This window comes from Crinia signifera, chromosome 4, assembly GCF_055691185.1.
Source record: "Crinia signifera chromosome 4, ASM5569118v1, whole genome shotgun sequence".
Taxonomy (NCBI): domain Eukaryota; kingdom Metazoa; phylum Chordata; class Amphibia; order Anura; family Myobatrachidae; genus Crinia; species Crinia signifera.
Window position 1 is genome coordinate 170,183,284 of NC_139220.1, and position 15,771 is coordinate 170,199,054.

The window sequence follows — 15,771 nt, forward strand, 5'->3', positions numbered from 1 at the left end:
GCTGGTAAAGTCGACCCATACCGAGTGCCCCTGGTCCAGTCTCACTAGTGAGATCTGGCCCACAATTCCTGTATTCTTGGACCAACCGCAGCATGTAAATATTGATTAATAAATGTTCAGCTGTAATGAAAAAATAATTACAGCTGTCTATCCTCTGCTCTTAGTAGCCTGATACCTGAAACAAATGCATTCTTTTTTTAGATTGAGAACATAAGGCGACTGGCAGAAGACACAAAGTTAAAAGCTTCAAGATTGAACAAAACATTAAGCAAAGCAATGACTCGTATAGACACTGACAAAGCTCGCTCAAAAGAGCTTATAAAGAATGTTAAAGAATTTTTATTAGGTATGTGATATTATTTATCTATTCAATGGCCAACATGAATAACTTGTCATATTTTTGTTAGCTATTTCAGACTATCCTAGACACAAGAAATATTGCACCAGATTGACCATTATGTTTTAATTTTAACCCCTTCCCGACATGGCATAAATGTACGTCATGCCATTTAACTGCCACCGCGTCTATAGACGCGGTGACAGTTTAAACATGTCTGCTGTCCCTGACAGCAGACATGTCCCTGCATGCCCAGGGGGGGCTGCGATGCCGCCCCCCCGTCGGCGATCGCTGTGATTGGCTGTTCAGTGTGAACAGCCATTCACAGCGTTTTCTGTGTCACCGGCGAATAACGTTCGCCGGTGACACAGGGATCGGAGGTGATTGGTGCTGTAAAGTACAGCACCAATCACCGCGGGGTGTAAGGGTGACACTGGTGTCACCCCACCTCACCCCGCCCGCCCCCAAAGGCCGTGAACCAATCACAGCCATGGAGGGGGGTTTAAACTAACGGTGACTGCACTGCAGACGCCATTCCGGTCTGGAATTGCGTGCAGTGCGGTCACCGTGCCTAGCTGCCGCAGTATACTGACCTGAACCTTGCAAAATACTTACCTGATCACTGCCTGGATCTTGCTACTTCTTGTGACTTCCTGTGCTGTGTTGTGCTGTGTTGTGCTGCTGCAGTGTCATCGAGTTATAGATAGAGAGATAGACAGAGAGAGATAGAGAGGGCTAGTGACAGAGAGTGCTATATTTTGTGCTGCTGCAGTGTGATAGAGTTATAGATAGAGAGATAGAGAGAGAGAGAGAGATAGAGAGAGATAGAGAGAGATAGAGAGATAGTGACAGATTGTGCTATATATTTTTTATATAACTGACTGCTGCCCCCCCTTTTGTGCTGATCAGTATAAATTAACTGATCAGCAACTTTTTGGGGGCGCAGGTTTTTTTTTTATATATATATACCTGTCAGTGCTGCTGCTGCAGTGTCATAGAGTGATAGATAGTGAGAGATAGAGAGATAGAGAGATAGAGAGAGATAGTGACAGAGAGTGATAGAGACTGCTATATTTTGTGTCTGCTGCCCCCCTTTTGTGCACCCCCAGCAACTTTTTGGGGGTGCAGGGGTTATTTTTCATATATATAACTGTCAGTGCTGCTGCTTCAGTGTCATAGAGTGATAGATAGTGAGAGATAGAGAGATAGAGAGAGATAGTGACAGAGAGTGATAGAGAGTGCTATATTTTGTGTCTGCTGCCCCCGCCTTTTGTGCTGATCACTATATCTGAGGTGATCAGCAACTTTTTGGGGGTGCAGAGGTTTTTTTTTTTTATATATACCTGTCAGTTGCTGCCAGTTGCACTGTCAGTTGCACCAAAGGTTGTGCACCTGCTGCCCCTCACTGGTAATCAGTGTCGCATCACTGATCACCTTTTTTTTTTTTGAGGGTGCTGTGGGGTCTTTTTTTAATTTTTTTTTTACACACACTGTGATTTTGTGGGTGTCCTGTGGCCACTGTGCGCTGATCAGTGACGTACATCACTGATCAGCTTTTTCGGCACAGGGTTGATCTATTTTTTTTTTTTTTTGATCAAATTCCTGTTGCCTTTGAGCGCTGTTCAGTGACGGACGTTACTGACCAACATCTGTGCTCAATTTTTGGCGCAGGACCTTTATTTTTATTTTTTTAACCCCTTCAATTTTTTATTTTTTTTAACCCCTTCAATTTTTTTTTTTTTTTTATTGGGATCAAATTCCTGTATAAAGTATTTTTTTTTTCTGCACTACATACACACTACACACTACATACCCCCGGGGTTGAAATAAAGTTTGTACCCCCCCCTACACTATACACGTGTTGAAACATTTCACTACCAGTAACACAAAAATAAAAATGGCATCCCAAATGGCATCCCAAATGGCATCCCAAATGTCATCCCAGTCATCCAGAAGAATGTATTCAGCGGAGGAGGCATATGCCATGCTTGCCTCTGACTCTGACACAGCCAGTGAGGCAAGCGGGGAATTTGAAGGATTCGTCTTAAGCTCCTCTTCCTCCTCTGGTGATGAGGGACCCCCTCAAAGACGCCCCCGTAGAGCAGCTGAGACCCCCCCCCAATAATTGATCTCGTATGGACCCCACCACCAGACAATTTTGAGCCCCAGGTTCCTGAGTTTTTGGCCATGCCAGGAATCCAATTTGATTCCACAGGTCTCAGAGAAATTGACTTTTTCAAATTATTTTTCTCTGATGATTTTATAAATTTAATGGTGGACCAAACTAATTTATATGCCCAGCAGTTTATTGCTCAAAACCCCACGTCATCATTTGCTAGGTGGACCCCTGTAGATGCAGTAGAGATGATGACGTTTTGGGGTCTGGTGTTTCATATGGGCATAGTAAAAAAGCCAGAAATTAGGCAATATTGGAGTACAGATGTTCTGTACAGCACCCCATTTTACCGTATGGCCATGACTCTGACCGTTTTGAGATGATCCTTAAATTTTTGCATTACAACGATAATGCACAGTGCCCACCCAGAGATGATCCCACCTTTGACCGCCTATTCAAAGTCAGGCCGGTCATTGATCATTTCAGTGCCAAATTTGCAGAGATGTACATCCCTGAAAAATTTATTTGTATTGACGAGTCCCTTATACATTTTAAAGGAAGGGTTAAATTCCGCCAGTACCTTCCCAGTAAGAGGGCAAGGTATGGCATAAAAATGTATAAGCTGTGTGAAAGCACCTCAGGGTACACCCACATGTTTAGGGTATATGAAGGGAAGGATTCAAGAATTGAACTGCCAGAATGCCCCCCCTCCCTCGTAGGTGTTAGTGGAAAAATTGTCTGGGATTTAGTGCACCCCTTCCTGGATAAAGGTTATCACCTCTATGTGGATAACTTTTACACTAGCATCCCCCTGTTTAAGGCCCTTGGTTCAAGAGGTACAGCAGCTTGCGGTACTGTGCGCAAGAACCAAAGAGGCCTCCCAAAAACGCACATTGCCCAAGTAATGAGAAGGGGTGAAAGCAGGGGAATATGCACCGAAAATATGTTGTTGGTCAAATATAAGGACAAGAGGGATGTCCTTATACTGACAACAATTCACGGAGACAGTACCACCTCCGTCCCTGTACGAGGTACCAGTACCCACACCTCAAAACCTAATTGTATCCTGGATTACAATAGGTACATGGGCGGAGTGGATCTTTCAGATCAGGTACTGAAGCCGTACAGTGCCCTGCAGAAAACAAAAATCTGGTACAAGAAGCTGGCCGTGTATATCATCCAGATGGCACTGTATAACGCTTACGTGCTATTCCGTTCTACCGGCCAGAGGGGGACATTTATGCACTTTCAAGAGGAAGTCATAAAGGGCCTAATATTTGGGAACCAGCAGGCAGAGGGCCCCAGTACTTCTAGTACTGGCCCCCGTATTGTACCAGGGCAGCATTTTCCTGATGAAATCCCCTCCACTGGAAAAAAGGGCAGGACACAAAAAAGGTGCAAAGTTTGCTATAAAAAGGGAATAAGAAAGCAAACTATTTTCCAGTGTGACACTTGCCCCGACAAACCCGGCCTATGTATAAAGGAGTGTTTTAAAATATACCACACATCTATGGATTATTAGGTTCATAATTTCACCGTGCTTCGGGGGTCTTGCTAATGCCACATAGCACCCACCATTCATTCCACCAGAATCTGAGCCGCAAAATCCAAAAATCACTCCTTCCCTTCTGAGTCCTGCCATGCACCCAACTGGTATTTTTTGGTCACATGTGAGGCATTGCCGTACTCGGGAGAAATTGGGGCACAGATTTTGGGGTGCTTTTTCTCCTTCATACCTTCTGAAAATGAAAAATTTTAAGCCAGAACTGCATTTTTGTGTAAAAAAATGTAATTTTTCATTTTCACTGCCCAGTTGTATCAAAATTGGTGAAACCCCTGGGGGTTTGAAATGTACACTATACCCCTAGATGAATTCCCTGAGGGGTGTAGTTTGCAAAATGGGGTCACTTGTGGGGGGGGTTCCACTGTATTGGTGCTTTGGGGGTCTTGCTAATGCGACATAGCACCCACCAACATTCCACCAGAATTTGTGCTGCAAAATCCAAAAATCACTCCTTCCCTTCTGAGTCCTGCCACTTTTTGGTCACACATGAGGCATTGCCGTACTCGGGAGAAATTGGGGCACAGATTTTGGGGTGCTTTGTCTCCTTCATTCCTTGTGAAAATGAAAAATTTTGAGCCAGAACTGCATTTTTGTGTTAAAAAATGTAATTTTTCATTTGCACAGCCCAGTTGTATCAAAATTGGTGAAACCCCTGGGGGTATGAAATGTACACTATACCCCTAGATGAATTCCCTGAGGGGTGTAGTTTGCAAAATGGGGTCACTTGTGGGGGGGTTCCACTGTATTGGTGCTTGGGGGGTCTTGCTAATGCGACATAGCACCCACCAGCATTCCACCAGAATCTGAGCTGCAAAATCCAAAAATCACTCCTTCCCTTCTGAGTCCTGCCATGCACCCAAATGGTATTTTTTGGTCACATGTGAGGCATTGCCGTACTCGGGAGAAATTGGGGCACAGATTTTGGGGTGCTTTGTCTCCTTCATTCCTTGTGAAAATGAAAAATTTTGAGCCAGAACTGCATTTTTGTGTAAAAAATGTAATTTTTCATTTGCACAGCCCAGTTGTATCAAAATTGGTGAAACCCCTGGGGGTATGAAATGTACACTATACCCCTAGATGAATTCCCTGAGGGGTGTAGTTTGCAAAATGGGGTCACTTGTGGGGGGTTCCACTGTATTGGTGCTTGGGGGGTCTTGCTAATGCGACATAGCACCCACCAGCATTCCACCAGAATCTGAGCTGCAAAATCCAAAAATCACTCCTTCCCTTCTGAGTCCTGCCATGCACCAGAATGGTATTTTTTGGTCACATGTGAGGCATTGCCGTACTCGGGAGAAATTGGGGCACAGATTTTGGGGTGCTTTGTCTCCTTCATTTCTTGTGAAAATGAAAAATTTTGAGCCTGAACTGCATTTTTGTGTAAAAAATGTAATTTTTCATTTGCACAGCCCAGTTGTATCAAAATTGGTGAAACCCCTGGGGGTATGAAATGTACACTATACCCCTAGATGAATTCCCTGAGGGGTGTAGTTTGCAAAATGGGGTCACTTGTGGGGGGGGTTCCACTGTATTGGTGCTTGGGGGGTCTTGCTAATGCGACATAGCACCCACCAACATTCCACCAGAATCTGAGCTGCAAAATCCCAAAATCACTCCTTCCCTTCTGAGTCCTGCCATGCACCCAAATGGTATTTTTTGGTCACATGTGAGGCATTGCCGTACTCGGGAGAAATTGGGGCACAGATTTTGAGGTGCTTTGTCTCCTTAATTCCTTGTGAAAATGAAAAATTTTGAGCCAGAACTGCATTTTTGTGTAAAAAATGTAATTTTTCATTTGCACAGCCCAGTTGTATCAAAATTGGTGAAACCCCTGGGGGTATGAAATGTACACTATACCCCTAGATGAATTCCCTGAGGGGTGTAGTTTGCAAAATGGGGTCACTTGTGGGGGGGGTTCCACTGTATTGGTGCTTGGGGGGTCTTGCTAATGCGACATAGCACCCACCAACATTCCACCAGAATCTGAGCTGCAAAATCCCAAAATCACTCCTTCCCTTCTGAGTCCTGCCATGCACCCAAATGGTATTTTTTGGTCACATGTGAGGCATTGCCGTACTCGGGAGAAATTGGGGCACAGATTTTGAGGTGCTTTGTCTCCTTCATTCCTTGTGAAAATGAAAAATTTTGAGCCAGAACTGCATTTTTGTGAAAAAAAATGTAATTTTTCATTTGCACAGCCCAGTTGTATCAACATTGGTGAAACCCCTGGGGTATGAAATGTACACTATACCCCTAGATGAATTCCCTGAGGGGTGTAGTTTGCAAAATGGTGTCACTTGTGGGGGGGTTCCACTGTATTGGTGCTTGGGGGGTCTTGCTAATGCGACATAGCACCCACCAACATTCCACCAGAATCTGAGCTGCAAAATCCCAAAATCACTCCTTCCCTTCTGAGTCCTGCCATGCACCCAAATGGTATTTTTTGGTCACATGTGAGGCATTGCCGTACTCGGGAGAAATTGGGGCACAGATTTTGAGGTGCTTTGTCTCCTTCATTCCTTGTGAAAATTAAAAATTTTGAGCCAGAACTGCATTTTTGTGTAAAAAATGTAATTTTTCATTTGCACAGCCCAGTTGTATCAAAATTGGTGAAACCCCTGGGGGTATGAAATGTACACTATACCCCTAGATGAATTCCCTGAGGGGTGTAGTTTGCAAAATGGGGTCACTTGTGGGGGGGTTCCACTGTATTGGTGCTTGGGGGGTCTTGCTAATGCGACATAGCACCCACCAACATTCCACCAGAATCTGAGCTGCAAAATCCCAAAATCACTCCTTCCCTTCTGAGTCCTGCCATGCACCCAAATGGTATTTTTTGGTCACATGTGAGGCATTGCCGTACTCGGGAGAAATTGGGGCACAGATTTTGGGGTGCTTTGTCTCCTTCATTCCTTGTGAAAATGAAAAATTTTGAGCCAGAACTGCATTTTTGTGTAAAAAATTTAATTTTTCATTTTCACTGCCCAGTTGTACCACAATTGGTGAAACCCCTGGGGGTTTGAAATGTACACTATACCCCTAGATGAATTCCCTGAGGGGTGTAGTTTGCAAAATGGGGTCACTTGTGGGGGGGTTCCTAAATTTTAGCATCTTATGGTGCCTAGAAACCTACATGGTGCCTAAAAAATAATCTCATAAAAAGGATGCTCCAAAATCAAGTAGGTGCTCCTTCTATTATGAAGCCTGTAGTTTGGTCAACGTGCACACTAGGGCCACATATAGGATATTTATGAAAACAAAAGAATTGGGGGAATCAATTTTTAGTCACATTTCTCTAGTAAAATCTACGGTGTTCCTTAGAAAAATTTATTAAAATTGCAAATCTGCAAAAAAAAAAGAAATTTTGAAATTTCACCTACACTTTGTTTTAATTCCTGTGAAACACCTAAAGGGTTAACAAACTTCCAAAATGCTGTTTTGAATACTGTGAGGGGTGCAGTTTTTGAAATGGCATCATTTATGGGGGTGTCTCACATACAAGTCCCTCAAAGTCACATCAGAACTGAACTGGTCCCTAAAAAAATCAGTGTTTGAAATTTTCTTGAAAATTTGAGAATTTGCTATTCATATTGTAAGCCTCCTAGTGTCCAAAAAAATTAAAAGGAAGTTGAAATAATGATGGAAACATAAAGTAGACATATGGTCTATGTTAGTTATTAACTATTTTGAGTGGTATGATTATTTGTCTCACAAGCAGAAAATTTAACATTTTGCAAATTGCTAAATTTTCCATTTTTTTTACGACATTTTGGTATTTTTCACAAAAAAACACAGACTGTATCGACCCAAATTTACCACTAATTTGAAGTACAATGTGTCACGAGAAAACAATCTCAAAATCACTGGGATAAGTAAAAGCAAAAAAAAGTTATCCCCACTTAAGTGATACATGTCAGATTTGAAAAAAAGGGCTCTGTCAGGAAGGCAAAAACATGCTGTGTCAGGAAGGGGTTAATTGCTCCAGTATTGAAATTCTCTGATTTGTTTTACTCATGCATGTGCAATGATGTTCTAATCATGAGTTTGGTAACTTGTTTTATTTCTAAAAGTTACTTTTATGGTTTAAGGTAGGGACCCGCACTGGACTATGGAGGCAGGATAAATATTGAATGATATTGGTCTCGGAAATATAACCGGCCTTATTGAGATAACATCTGTGTAGGTCACTATTCACCATTTGGGATGCGGAGCGATCCTAGCAGTGTGTGTGGTGTGCTGGTCATTGGTGCACCTATATATATATATATATATATATATATATATATATATATATATATATATATATATATATATATATATATATATATATATATATATACATCCAATTGCTTTAACAAGAAAGCGAGGGCACTCACCAAATGTTGCTCAAGTCAGCTTCAATTTATTGTATATCCATGTACAGTAGCAGTCGACATTTCGACCCTCTAGGGGCCTTTGTCAAGACAATGAAATATCATGTTCATAGGCACAGCAAGCAGGAGAACTTCTTGTTAAAGCAATTGGATGCATACATGGTTTTCCGAAAGGATTTCTTTAGTGGTGCACCCCAGCCTTTCAAGACCTCTGGATGTGAGTGCGGGACTCTCTGTCTAATATATATATATATATATACACGTGGGTAGGTGGGCAGCACTCTCGGTCCTTAAATAGCATGTAGGGTATGTCCAATAATGACCCCCGCAGCCAAGTTTTGATACAACGTTTCGATTTTATTATCTTCCTCAGGTACCTGAGGAAGATAATAAAATCGAAATGTTGTATCACAACTTGGCTGCGGGGGTCATTATTGGACATACCCCACATGCTATTTAAGGACCGAGAGTGCCGCCCACCTACCCACGTATATCCAAATTCTTTGGAGAGGGCACCCGGTGAAATATTCACCTTACCTACAATCACTACTTGAGTGCCGAGCATCACCAGCATATATATATATATATATATATATATGAACAATGATAAGATCCTTGACATAAACTCATATTGAGTGACGTATGCTCAACACCAATTGGGAATCAGTTTTAAAGATGTATGATGGTCATTTTCTAACCTAACTGAATAACCAATACGTCCATCCAGTCAGCTTGATTGGTTTGAATATTTGCCTCATATTTTCATAGGGAACCTATATTTATACAAGGCACCATATTTCTCACATAACTTCTCAATAAAATGTATTTTATTTGTATGTAATTAACCGAGTCTCCTGGAATTAAGTGTGTACCCCACCCGAGTTTCTTTTATCTTGTTTTGTGCTCATTATTTGTAAAAATGCAAGATAATCGACAGTAAGCAAAACAACATAATCACTATTGGGTTCTGGAGTGTTTACAAAGTCTGGAAGGATATAAATGTGAATGAAATTGAGACTTCAGTTATTGTAGCAGCTTAAACTGTCATCTGGAATTTTGTTCAGAAACAGTTATTCTCCCTCCTACTAATTCCCAGTGCTATGAAGAATGTTGTGAGATTAAATCAGAACTATAAAAATATACGTTACATCATGATTGTTAAACCCCAAAGGAAATGACTGCAATTAAGATATTTGTGACTTTGCTTCATTCATACCAAAATGGATAATTGGCTTTGGGCAAACCTACATTATTTACAACACTGAGTCGGGCAACTTAGAACTACCGTAACTGTAAAATTTATATTGGAATATAAAAGAAACAAAAATCTACAGGTTCTCTTCATTTGGCAGACTGAGCTTACAGTTTTTAGCACTGTGAATGCTCCGCAGCTGAGCAAACGTAAGCCAGTCTCATCTGTCACTGAGTTAATGTAACTTACTAGAACAACAGATACAGATGGAGACACACCAGCGCTTTAAACATAGAATGTTATTTCCCTTCAGATATGTGGTATTAAAAATTGATCATCAGAAGGAATATAGATGAATCCTATCAAGGTATCTTTAAAGCGCTGGTGTGTCTCCATCTGTATCTGTTGTTCTTGTCTGTTTTTTGGGGAGTGGTGTCTCCCCATCAGGTGTTGTGGTGAGATTGGCTGCTGCACCAGAGTGTGGTCCACTTATTCATTTTGTTTTTAATGTAACTTACTTTAGGTGCAAATGGGTGTTGGCACATAAGATACATTCTCTGGGGACGTATTGTGAGCATTGTGGGCTATTCAGATGTGATTGTATGCAGATATCTTCACCAAGGAAAGGGCTGGTGCAATGCAAAATGGTAATGATGACAGCTACTTTTAGAAGTCCATGGATGGGGTTGTGTGGCTGCACAAATGTGGCCAATTCTGAATACAGATGAAGATGTACAATTATTGCTATGCATGTTATGCAGCAGCATCTAACAAAATGTGTGTCAGTACTTAGTAACATAGTAATTTAGGGTTGAAAAAAGACGTCAGTCCTTCGAGTTCAACCCATATAACTAGCCTAGTCGTTCCTAGGCTAGGTCGTAACTATATGATTCCCTTTGTAGCAAGAAATGTATCCAGTTTTACAGTGTTACTGTGCAGACTACAGTCTTCCTGTCTTCCATGCTCTATCCCAAGAAAACCACCAAGATCACTATTCAAAATCATGCTTGGCTTTTGCCATGTAAGCACAGGCTACAGATTATGGAATCCAAATACCAAAAAGCTAATCAAGTCTAGGGTTGTTATATTTAAGGAAACGGTACAAGTTATAGAAAGGCTGGAAACTGATATGCAGTATCTGTAAAATTGAGACTATCAGTATTAACCTTCAACTACAGCGGATATCTTCTGAAAGATCCAATATCGGCATCATGGAGAATTTGTAAACATCACATTTAGAGACCTCCAGATGTTAAGATCCAGTTGTTGTGAAGATCTGAAAGTCACAAGTAGAAAGGCCACCAAGAATCATGACAGTGAGATCAGTCCCATGTTCGTGAGTTGATAGACTGTAGTCTATGCAGTCAGGGATTGATTTTTACTGATATATCTGCCTAGAAGAGCATGTCAGAGTCACGTGATATGTTGATAGGGTTTTTTTATGTGTTTAACCCATATTATTTTACAGGTTGCTAGGTTGAAAAGTTGAACTTAAATGTTTGTGCAACATGGAGAAGCTTGTAGCAAGCGGGATTCATGCCTTATACCAAATGACCACTGAGATCTCTATTGAGCATGGGAAGGGGGTTGTCTTTAGACTATGCGTTGCACATGTTCTTTTTGGTTCCAGAGAGATTCCTGGGTTCTGAACCACTACTCATTGCCTACATTACCTCACTGGCTGTAGAGCTGTATGAGTCCCCATTACGCTGACGTTCCATTCCATGAGAACCAGTGTATAACAGTGGGCATGCTATTTTTCAATAAAGTAACACCACTGCTTAAGTAAAGCTGGGTACACATATGTACAATCGTCGGGCCGTTCTTCCGTTCTGCGGACGAACGGCCGTTCGATTGTATATATGTGTACGCAGTCCCGATCCCTTCGTTGCGATCGATAAACGGCCAAAAATGCTCTTGGCCGTCCACGGTCGGTCGCTCGAAGGTTCTTTGCTGCTTAATATTCTTCCGACAGGACGGCTCCATATCGAAAGAAAAGTGACATGTGTACGCACGTTCGATCGATATGCAGCCCGTTCCTGCGATCATTCCTCCCAAAAGCAGCACGCCCATGTGGGTGTTGACTAGCTGCGTCATCCCTCCATCAGCGCAGCATGTAAACAGGAAGTCTTCTCCCCTGTACTTTCCGCGCCATGCTGTTAAAGAATTCTCCGATTCTTGGTCCTTTTTCTTTTTTTAATAGCCTGCAATCTAATGGCCATAGCAGCTAAAATGCACGCACGAGCCTTCCTTCTCCTCAAGCTCATAATTAAATTGTTTGTAAAAAGGCCCAAATTCACCGATAGACAAACGTACGTACGTATATCCTGTACAGCTAGCAATGATCTGAATAGTCACGGCTCTGTAATACACGAACGATTCTTTGTTCTGTGATCACGCCTCGTTTTGGTATGCTCTTTTAATCCAGCCCATTATGATAATGTTGTGTACATTTTTATCGTGCGAATAGCCAGATCGGGAGAGTGTGTACGGTGGTACAATCTTTTTCTTGCGATTGTTTGGACGGGAGTACATCGGACGTCGCAAGTAAAATTGTACATATGTGTACGCGCAGATCGGTCGTATGTTTTGGACGGCCGAACGTGTATTCGGTCGATCGAACGGTCGCAAGAAAAATGAAATTGTACATATGTGTACCCAGCTTAACTTAATGAACTGACTGTTCATAGTTTGAGTTATCTGCTGAGGTGTTCATATATACTGTAACTCTGTAATATCAACACCTGTAAACACATCATTATTAAAAGTTCTTAACAAAAATCAGTGCATATGTTCTGCGATTTATATGTGTTAAAGACACAAATTGTAGAGATTACATTTTCATTTAGGAATAGGAATGCTTTCCAATGATTCTGCACACATCTAATCATCAGTATACTGTAGTTATAATTTGACAGCTACCATGCTAAGATTTGATCACTATTAACTGTCTATTTACATGTAGAAAGAGTACCCGTTTATCAATGCCAAAGCAAGAAGGTACAGGGCGGAGGAATCTCTAAGAAGCCAGAGGAAGTCGGTAAGTGTTACCTAATAACATAAATAGGATTTGTGCATTTTACATTTTCATCAACAAATACATTTCATAGATTTATTATACATATATTTATTTATAAGAATAGATCACTTGGAAGTACTGTAGTGCAAGTTTCAGTTCCCATTAGTTTAAATTATAATAATTGATTATCAAATAAATACATTTAATATGTAATATATAATATGTAATATATAATAACCTAAAGTCACTGAGGGTTATTTCTGCAAGGGAAAACCTGCCCTGTGCAAGGCTGCAAATGGCTTGCAAAAATCCAGCTGATTTGGCAATAGCTGCAAATCAATTCACAACTCACTCATCATCTAATGATTTTCCCAGTCTGTGCGTAATCCCGAACATGGCCAGAGCCAAGGAGGCGCGACAGGTGTGGTCGTCCTGAGGCCCCCTCACATTGGGGGCCACAACACTCTGACCCTGAATTGCGCACACCGCTGGTACTGAAATCGGAGCACAGTTTGATTCAGTTTGATTCAGCGGTGTCCGATTTCCCCACTACACAGCCGCTGCCAGCGCCACCAGCCCAGGTGCTGCTGAAGTCACTGTCAGCCTCTCGCAGGACTTTATGGTCACTACCATGGCTGCTGTGATGGCCAGGAGCTGAGAGTGAGGCAGCACCATTTCAATTGATCTCAGTTCCTTCCTCAGCAGTGACTGGCTGCCAGCAAACTTGGAGCTGTGTGGCGCTGGACATATCAGTTATTGTGCAGTTTGGTTTTCCAAAAAATACTATAATGTATCTTCTTTCTTAAGGAATTGAACACAATCAAAATGCTGATTAATAAATTATACCTTAGTTTTAAAACCACCATTATATCACTTTTATTGATAGGGGCCCCCACAAGTTTGTTGTCCAGGGCACCCACAGACCTTAACCCGGCCTCCCTCAAAACGCATGACACTCCTAGAAAACATCTGGTTACTACCTCCAAATGCTGGCTTCCTGTCAATCAACTTTTGTACGGCTAGTGATCGTAAAAGATGCTGGCTTTTATTGCAGTTTGGCCATGCGCATGCGCGCTTTGATTGTTAAGGTGGCCATACACACGCAGATTTATCTTCAGATCTGGATGGTTGGAACAAAAACATGGTTATGGATGAGAGCAAATGACAGTTGACCATTTGCTTGGAAATGCTGGAAAACTGACAAACTGTCACTCATCCATAACCATGTTTTTGTTCCAATCAGCCAGATCTGAAGATAAATCTTACTAGTGTATAGGCACCTTTACGCATGCGCAGTTGATCGATAACTGGCAGCTGTGCAAATGCGCACATCAGCAATCATAGTGTCCAGTAACAACCCATGACACTTGAACAGTACTTGAACAATTTGAACAGTACTTGCATGTCAAAGCAATGTATCAATTAACAAAGTCGATTAGAGAATGCATGCAAAATTTAATATCGTCCTTTTGTGCTGAAAAGAGAAACCAGCTCTGTTTAGTTGGCATAGTATTGGCACAGCATTATTTATTTTTTCTAAATGACATAATATGTTAAATAAAAAGTTTGTTTCATTCTAATAAACTGCATTATAATAGAAATAGATACATTGCTGTTGAAGCATGAATTCCAATGCATTGCTGTGATGTTATTCTCTTTGCAGATGCTACTCTGGACCCAGAAGAAATAGAGAAAATAGCTAAAGATGTTCTTGCCATTACATTGCCAGCCGCCCCTTATGATTTAATTAACATGCTGAATAAAATTAAAAAATATTGTGATGATTACAATCAAAACAAGAAAAATTTGCAAAGCCAACTTGATCGAGTAAAGAAACTCACTCAACAAGCAAAGGATGCCAAGTAAGAATATTCACAAAGTAACACGTTACTGTATATTTTGTGGCTAGTGGATTCAAAAGGCTTCAGACAGGATGTGGTCAGATCCTGATGGATCCCAAAATAATACTGGCTTGGTACTGGTTAGGGTCAGTCACTAGGGGGACCCTTTCAGAATAGGGGAGTTTAGGGCACAGTAGTTAAAAAGACATAAGAAGCACATGCTCACTGCCCAACTCCTTAAAATGAAATAAGGGTACTTGTGTAGTTTCACAGTGGCACTGAGATCGCATCACATCGCGTGTGATGCATTGGTACTTGTGTAGTTTGCCCGTGGATCGCAATGCATGCAAATCGCATGCGATGCGATGCAATGCGATTTAGCACACCCCACTATTACTTAGCACACCGCCACTATCAACGTCACCCCGAAGAATGGCGAGTGCAGCAAGCCCCGCGAGGGGACACGGTACGCATCCTCCCGACCTGTTCAAATGCCACTATCCACGTTGCGTGGAGTTTACTTTATAAAGTTTGGCGAGCGTAGTGAGCCACCGAGCCGAAAGCGGGGTTAGCAGGAAACAAGCCCGAAGCGTGGCGAGCACAGCGAGCCCTGTGAAGGGGGCCGGAAATTACTGCACTCACCTCGCTTCTGGCTTGTTTTTCGTGTCCATTCGCCACGCTCCGGGCTCGGTGGCTCACTGAGCTCGCCACACTTTATAAAATCAACTCCATGCTGGATATAAACAGGTCGGGAGGATGCGTACCGCGTCCGCTCGCCGCGCTTCGGGGTCACATGGGTAGTGGGGGTGTGATAAACGTGGATAGTCGGGTGTGCTAAATCGCATTGCATTGCACGCGATCAAATGCGATCCGAAGCGCTGTGAAACGACACAAGTACCATCGCATTGCACGCAAATTGCATGTGATCGCATGCGATGCGATCCGATCCCAGTGCCGCCATGGAACTGCACAAGTATCAAAATAAGTAAACAACAGTTTAAAGGGTTATATTGAACTCTGGGAACCATAAAAATATTCCATGACCACTTTGATCACCAGTATTGGATATTTCCTAACATTGTGGGTGATTTAAACTTACATAACATTAAGCACATTGCACATTTATAATTGGGAGGTCAATGTTATTAATTGGAGCTCTACGAACAGAGGTGCAAGCAAAAACTGAATACAAAATTAATTTGATACAATTTTTTATGTTAAACAGGATTATAGTATGCTTTTAGGCATCAATTATATCTTAATATTAATGATAATATAGCAACAGGCATTAAACAGTTCAAAAGTTAACACAAAAATGAAAACATGATT

The 15,771-nt window shown here is 41.8% G+C and overlaps 1 protein-coding gene across 1 annotated transcript in view; it reads left to right on the forward strand.

Annotated features, from left to right (window-relative positions):
* Nucleotides 1-15,771, forward strand: part of LAMB4 (laminin subunit beta 4) — a 127,350-nt gene that overhangs the window by 81,138 nt on the left and 30,441 nt on the right. Inside the window, exons 29-31 of the mRNA XM_083180169.1 lie at nt 202-346; nt 12,548-12,622; nt 14,265-14,463. Of these exons, the coding sequence (XP_083036295.1) occupies nt 202-346; nt 12,548-12,622; nt 14,265-14,463 (419 nt within the window). The remainder of the gene's footprint in view (nt 1-201; nt 347-12,547; nt 12,623-14,264; nt 14,464-15,771) is intronic.